Below are 8122 nucleotides of genomic sequence, written 5' to 3'. Positions count from 1 at the left end.
ACAATGAAAGATAGCTACATATTTACACATAAAAAAAGCAGCATGTATGCATGTATGTACATGAGGTTAGACATGAGGTGCAGAAAGTGTCAACACACCGGTAGGTTAGAAAGGTTTCTGAGCTTTCCACAGCTAACCAATCAGAACACAGAGTGAGTAGACAGCAGTGGTGATTTTTTTTTTCTCCAGTGGAACGATATTTTAATGACGTCACATGCATGCGAGCGAGCGCACAGAACAGCTGATTTGAGCCAACTCGTTCTAGCCAACACCCCCCCACACGCCCCGTGCACCGTACCTTGTGAAAAACGTACAAGTCAGCGGCGGACTGGCCATTTGGCGTACCGGGCAAATGCCCGGTGGGCCGCTAGGCCAGTGGGCCACTGGGCCCAATTTTTTTATTATTATTATTTTTTAAATATATTTTTGCTCCCGTTTTAGGATTATTACGGTCATTTCCGGGTTGCGCGGCCCAATTACTTGTTACTTTAATGTTTGGGCTGGGATGCTTTCCAGCAGGGGCCTCAGTGCGGCTTCAGAGTTCATGTGCAGGACTGGTCTGAAACAGTGAAACCCACCCCCCCCACCCCCCCCCCCCCCCCCCCCGTTGAAAAAGCGGACTCCTAGCCCCCCCCCCCCCCCCATTGACAAAACGGCCCGGGGAGTGGTGGGCCGGTTCGGACCAAAATGCCAGGGCTGAATTTCGGTCCCAGTCCGGCCCTGGTACAAGTGGAACGCTGTGGTACTCCGTGTGGCCCCCATGACACCACTGGTAGACAGAACACAGTTCTGATATGACGCGATATAGTCTCTTTGGGAATTCAGAATGGGGGAGATAAATAAACTGTGTCCCGGGTAGGATGCGTACATTACGTCAGACTTAAGGTGCTCTATGTAGTTATTATTATTTAGTCACAAGCTGTTTAATATTCATAACAGTCACACACTCACTTTCACTTTCAAAAGGTGAATTGTGGAGATACAAGGTTTCTGCCTGATAGACATGAATATGTATGAGGCCTGTGTTCTCTTTGAAGACACCAACTGTTGAATGACCCCTATGACCTCTGTGGTTCTGACCCACTCTCCTCTCCTCTCCTCTCCTCTCCTCTCCTCTCCTCTCCTCTCCTCTCCTCTCCTCTCCTCTCCTCTCCTCTCCTCTCCTCCCCTCTCACCAGATGGTATCTATGTAGCTGACAGACACACTGAGGTCACATGTAAAAGACACATATGGACACATCACTCTAACACATACATATTCATACAGTTAAACACATACATATTCATACAGTTAAACACATACATATTCATACATTCTATCCAGTAGGGCTAAGACACGTTGGTAAAGGTTTGGGTTGTGTAGTTACCATACTGTAGACCTTAAAACGAATATGGACAGTGTTACGCCCCTGTAGCCTGGAAACCAGATCGCCAAGGGCGACTTATCACAACTTTTAGTTTTTTTTTGTGGGGGGGGGGGGGGGATCACAAAAAATGTAATATAGGCATCGTCCATGTTAAAGGATTCATTCAAACGGCCATAGCTCTGGAATGGTGGACACATTTTTTTTCTCTGTGAGGACAGCGGAGAATATATATATTTTTTTAACACAGTTGTGATGGTTCATTCTCTTCCCTGTCGTTGTGTCCAGGTGGGAAGACACCCTTACAGAACTTCCTGGGCATCGCTGAGCAGCACATGGGACCCAATAACGGGGTGAGTAGTCACATGACACATGTCACATGACACATGACACATGTCACATGACACATGATGGACACCCACAGTTTAGTGTAAGTTAAAACTGTCAGGGTGTGTCACAGCTTATTGGGGAGGAGACCAGGGTAAAAGGTAACACAAGGTGTATTTATTAAGGATCAGGTCTAATGACAATAACGAAAGGAAGGTAAACAGAACATCTTAAGCATCCTATGAGGTGTGTAGTCAGTGAATCAGTAGTGTAGTGTCGCACCTGTGATCCATATATATATATATATATATATATATATATATATGGATCACAGGTGCGACTCAGGATTTATTCTCCTAAACCTAAACCAAGGAACACACGTACAAGAATATACTGAGAACACTATGTGAACAGAACTGTAACAGAACACCATAACACAGAGAGTGTGTGTGTGTGTGTGTGTGTGTGTGTGTGTGTGTGTGTGTGTGTGTGTGTGTGTGTGTGTGTGTGTGTGTGTGGCGACTGCACGGCAGCAGGTGAAGAGCTGAGCGCACCCTGTTTTAGATGTTTTAATATCTAAAACCACACCCGTCGTAACTGCCGCCGTAAATGTAGTAATGTGCAATATGACCCTGTGGAGATTACTCTGGGCGATGTGTCTGGTCTCGGCGATCAAGGTTGCCTATAAGCGAGCGCTCCAAAGTGGGAGAATCTATCAACAACAATGGACTCCCCATGACCCGACGCCAAACCACCCGTCGGAGCTGGAGCTGCCGCTCCACACGGAGTTCTCTGACACGGTTCAACCTCTGAATGAGCAGCGGTGGTCTGAATTTCAGATCCGCGAGAGAGCCTTCAGGAAAAGCTTGGATTCGGAACAACGTGACGAAAAACGCCACTTCGTTTCTTCGCGAGATCCTGGAGGTTGGATACGACTCATAACCCTCCTGAATGGAATATTTTTCAGGAATGGAGTTTTCACAGCAGTGAATCACTGGGGACACCCGCTCGGCCTTCCCCTCCTGAAATACGCCGCCCGTGTTCTGAAAAAGTTCCCCATGAAGGAATCACTTCCAGAGGCACCAACGCTAGGACTACTCACCGCCTGGATCGAATCGCAACTGCGGTACATCCGAGAGACAGTGCAGCCGTCCTTAACACCAGCGAGAGGCGACCAACGGAGGAGAAAGGTGAGCCGAAACAAGCTGTCCTATCTCTGGCAATGCAAACGATCCAAAGCGATCCAGATTGTCCTGAACAATAGTGAATTTCCAAGCCCCCCCCCGTGCCCCAATAACTGCGAGCAAGTGCAGTCCTATTATCAGCGGAAGTGTCAGGGAGAAACGCGCATTGGCGACCCTCTCCCCATACCACCATGGCACAGCGCGCTACCCCACACGGAGCCAGCCTGCTTCCCCGACACTGCGCATTTTACGCACGCCGAGGTGGAGACAGTGCTGCGCGCTCTCCCCAATAATAAATCAAGTGGCATGGATGGCGTTACTTACGAGTCACTCAAAGCCACACAGCCAAGTGTTTTAACAGCAATCTTTAACACCTGCCTGGAGAATAAAAGAGTGCCTGAGTCGTGGAAGGGTGCTCTTGTCCACAGAATCCCCAAAAAAGACAATATCCCGGACAATCCATCAACCTGGAGAGACATTTCACTTCTTCCTACAATCTACAAGGTGTTTATGAAATGTATTCTTGCACGTGTTTTGCCTTGGCTTGTAGATGAAAATATTTTATCTCCTAAGCAAAAGGCCTATATTAACAGGCAAGGCATGAATGAACATGTGTTTTGTCTGAAAACAGGTATTGATGATTTTAAACATGGGTCCAGTAAATTGTTTACAGTTTTTTTGGATTTCCGTGATGCTTTTGGAACCCTAGCACATAATGTCATGTTAAGAGCCCTAGAGGAAATACATCTACCCCAGGTTTTTATTGACATTGTTAGGGATGTTTACTCTGGTTCATATATACAGGTGATTTGTGGCAAACAGCTCACAGTCCCAATCCCACTCCAAGTAGGTATTAAGACAGGCTGTCCCTGGAGCGCAGTCAATTTTGTACTCGCTATCAACCAATGGTTAAAATGGCTTTGTAGTTGTGCTCCCCCCAATGTAATTTCCCCTAACCCCGTCCAGGGGTATGCAGATGATGTAGTAATAGCCTCCAGGCAGGAGGATGTCATCAACACCATGCTCTCCAGAACAGACTCTTTTCTAGAGTGGTCTGGATTAGAGGTCAAAGATTCAAAATGTGCTGTTTTCTATGAGCGGAGAAGCGGAGGAAACCGCTGGTACAGGTCAAAAACAGATGTCATTCCCACATTTACAGTTAATAACAAGCCACTTAGAGTCTACGCACGTCATGAAACATATAACTATCTGGGGCATAAATTTAACGTGGCAGGGGAATGGGAGGAGCAAGTGAATGAAATTGTCTCTGATTATTCCGGGAGATTGGATTTAATTAATTCATCACCCCTGCCACTCATCATGAAACTTGAAGCAGTCAGACAGATAGCCTTGGTTAAAGTTCAGCATTTGTTTTCCAATGTACATATTCCCCGTAAATTTCTTTGTGAAATGAACAACAGGACTGTGCATATGGTGAGAAAATGGACCGGACTGAACACTCACTCAACACGAGATATAATCTTCCATACCAAGCAGGAGGGCGGACTGGGCGTTCCCAACTTTGAATGGACTTACATTGCCACGAGACTCAGCCATCTCCTCAACATGCTGAACAGTGATGACCAGCACGTCAGAGAGCAGGCCAGAGCCTCTCTGTTTCTGGACCTGCAGAGGCGCAAGGTCCCGCTGGCACGTGGGTCGGAACCAAGCTTCCTGGGCTACCGGAAGAAACCGAGTGGCAAGCTGGACAGCCGCGCCGCCGGATTTGGGGTGCGGTCAGATTGGCTGGACTTGAATGATCTCTGCGGCTGGTCAGATGTGACCCTGGAGTGGGTGGGGCCGGACTCCGAGCCTGTCAACGCATCCGAGGAGGTAATCTCTGACCCCAATATATCTGTAAAGGCCACTATCAACATCTGTGGATCAGGATATGAACTGTCACTCACCAATGCCCGTGGTCACCTCATGTCAGCGCAACAACAACGCCAACGGAAGCACTGGACTGAACTTAGACTGCAGGGAAAGCTTGCCTGTCTCCTGACCGCTGACCACTCTGTGTCTCATACAGTGTTTAAAGGTGTAGCTCTTGATGAGGCCATCATCACCTTCACCTTAAAAGCTAGGCTTCAGGTTTTACCATCTAAGCTTAACCTTTCCATCTGGCTCCCTGACAGCCATAGCCCACACTGTATACATCACGACCACGCACAGATTACTGAAACCATGGCCCACATTCTCAATGGTTGCCATGCGTACAGAGGGCTTTACATTTGTAGACATGATAGAATGGTGGATCTGATTGCAGACAGTATCATTTCCACATTCAGGTCACCTGCACCAATGCTGTATAAGCACTCCACTGTGAAGCCGAGTATGTTCAATCTGTGTAGTGATGTCTCAATGTTCTCTCATATAGCAGCAAACACCCCCGATATTGTTGTTGTTGATGAGAATAGTAGAGAGGTTCTCATTTTAGAGGTTGGCTGTACGTTTGACCACAGCCTAGAAGAAGCCTTTATAACTAAGGTGGTGAAATATCAACTGCTAGAGCAGACCATGTCGCAACTGGGCTACAACTGTAAACTTTTAGTTTTCATATTTGGCAGCCTGGGCCATGTTCATAAGCTCGTTGTTAGAGGCCTTCAGATGGCTGGTCTCACAAAGAGAAAAGCCAAACAGCTAGCAAAATATTGCTCAGTGTCAGCTATCATTGGCAGTCGCGCTGTTTGGAGACGGCGCTGCTATCTGTACCCTTAAGCTGTATACTGCCTGTTTGGCCCTACGTGTGTGTATAACTGTAACTGTGATTGCCTTTGTCGGCACGTATGCCATAGTAACCCACAGTGTGAAATTGCACTACCAGTATTTGTGTCCTTTAAAACTTGTATTTATGTGGACATAAATAAATAATTTAAATGTGTGTGTGTGTGTGTGTAGGCTCTGGTCACACAGATGTCCTGCTCGGTGACAAACCCAGCCGCTCTGACAGCAGAGGAATACTTCAACCCCAACCTGTCACTCAACCCCAGGGACATAGGACACCCCTGTCACCTGACCACCAAGACACAACGGTACTGTAGCACGCACGCACGCACGCACGCACGCACGCACGCACGCACGCACGCACACACGCACACAATTATTTCACTTGTTTGTAAAGCTCTCAATGGTCTGGCACCCTCCTACCTTTAATGATAGACTGAATAACAGTACAATGCTATTTCCTTTGACATTGCGGTTACTTTACCTAATATGAAAATGTTCATAAAAATAACAATAATACTAGAAAGATGCACTCCACTGAGTCAGAGCACACACACACACACACACACACACACACACACACACACGTGCGCACGCACGCACGCACGCACGCACGCACGCACGCACGCACGCACGCACACACGCACGCACGCACGCGCACGCACACACACACACACACAGTGTCTCGCCTAAGAAGATGTGAGGCGATCAGCATTTTTAAACTGCTACGAGAGAGTCAGAACCCAAAGCTCCTGGAGCCTGAAATAAATGAGAGTTCTGGAATATTGCTTTGCTTCCATATGTGCATATTGTTCTGTATGAGTGTATGAGACTCTAGATGCAGTTAGAATGCTGCATTGTATCCACCGACTGTATTCACATCCTGAGGTTTTAACCCTGAGAGTGTGCAAGTGGAACCACATGGACCCGTAACATTCACACATCCATTGAACAGAATTGAAACCCGTGGTCTCAGGAGATTTTGGATGGATGCAGGTATTCTAATCAATAGATCCATTCAATAGATCTACAATCATACAATCAGACGCTCCTTATCCAGAGTGACTTACAGTAAACAAGGTAAACATATACATAGAATACAGAGAGATAGTATAGTGTCAACTAGGATCACAGGTAAAACAATGGACCTAGCATCAGTCTAAACAATATGCTATAAGGATAAGGATAATTCCTTTAACAGGTCCGTTCATGAAAGTCCTTGCGGTCTTGTTTCCAATGAGGGCCTGTGAGCAATTAGGGGTTAAGAGTCTTGCTCAGGGACAAATGTCATTTCATCGACAGATTTTGCTGGCCTGGCCTGGAATCACTAACCACTCAGCTATGGCCGCCCCTATCAACAATAATAATATGTACATTGAAACTATAGGATACCAGGTAAACAATGAACCTAGCATCTGTCTAAATAACATGCTGTCTCAATAGCATTTAACATTGTGGTCAAGAAAAACAAGCCTAAATAACAAGAACAAATGTCGAAGGGGTGTCTGCATGGTCGTCATATATTGGTCAGTCATTAGCATCCATCGAGGCAGAGGGTGGCAGGAAGGGGTACAGGGACACTGAAATCTGAAGAGGTGAGTGAATTGGGAGTGAGTCTGCAGTTCTAACTGCAATGGGGAGTTTGTTCCACAGTTTCGGAGCCAGGAGGGAAAAGAGTCTAGGAGGTGTGGAGCGTTGTCCAGGGTGTTTTAGAGAAGAGAGAAGAGTCTAGGACGTGTGGAGCGTTGTCCAGAGTGTTTTAGAGAAGAGAAAAGAGTCTAGGACGTGTGGAGCGTTGTCCAGGGTGTTTTAGAGAAGAGAGAAGAGTCTAGGACGTGTGGAGCGTTGTCCAGGGTGTTTTAGAGAAGAGAGAAGAGTCTAGGACGTGTGGAGCGTTGTCCAGGGTGTTTTAGAGAAGAGAGAAGAGTCTAGGACGTGTGGAGCGTTGTCCAGGGTGTTTTAGAGAAGAGAGAAGAGTCTAGGACGTGTGGAGCGTTGTCCAGAGTGTTTTAGAGAAGAGAGAAGAGTCTAGGACGTGTGGAGCGTTGTCCAGAGTGTTTTAGAGAAGAGAGAAGAGTCTAGGACGTGTGGAGCGTTGTCCAGAGTGTTTTAGGGAAGATTTCTAATCAATAGACGTAATCAATAGCTCTGTGGATTCCTGGCCAAGGAAATAATCGCTAGAAAAGAAAACATACATTTTCCCCCTGATTACACTTAGTTTAAGTTCAGCCTCATTTGCAGGTCGTTATTCTGTAAACCAAACGATTCCCCTGTGACTGGATAGTGGTCAGCTTATCAGCATGATTTATGTTTGTTTGTGTGTGTGTATGTGTGTGTGTGTGTGTGTGTGTGTGTGTGTGTGTGTGTGTGTGTATGTGTATGGGCCCGTACAGACTGCAGGAGATTGGGTCCGATATTGCTGTCGCCGACATTTTTTGGCGCTCGCCGACAAAACCTCCCGATCTGACGCAGATCGGCCTTTGATCTGCGAGATAATGCTCGCTGTGTGTGAAAGGCACCGCG

At 46.8% G+C, this 8122-nt stretch overlaps 1 protein-coding gene across 1 annotated transcript in view; it reads left to right on the top strand.

Annotated features, from left to right (window-relative positions):
* Positions 1-8122, top strand: part of LOC308086012 (ankyrin repeat domain-containing protein 13B-like) — a gene marked incomplete at both ends in the record, with an annotated part of 30811 nt that overhangs the window by 15837 nt on the left and 6852 nt on the right. The window contains 3 exons of the mRNA XM_080429329.1: positions 1179-1266; positions 1615-1717; positions 5774-5907. Of these exons, the coding sequence (XP_080285455.1) occupies positions 1179-1266; positions 1615-1717; positions 5774-5907 (325 nt within the window). The remainder of the gene's footprint in view (positions 1-1178; positions 1267-1614; positions 1718-5773; positions 5908-8122) is intronic.

This window comes from Gymnoscopelus braueri (genome assembly GCF_963280865.1).
Source record: "Gymnoscopelus braueri genome assembly, chromosome: 5".
NCBI classification, from domain to species: Eukaryota; Metazoa; Chordata; class Actinopteri; order Myctophiformes; family Myctophidae; genus Gymnoscopelus; species Gymnoscopelus braueri.
This window is presented reverse-complemented; position numbering and strand designations above follow the sequence as displayed.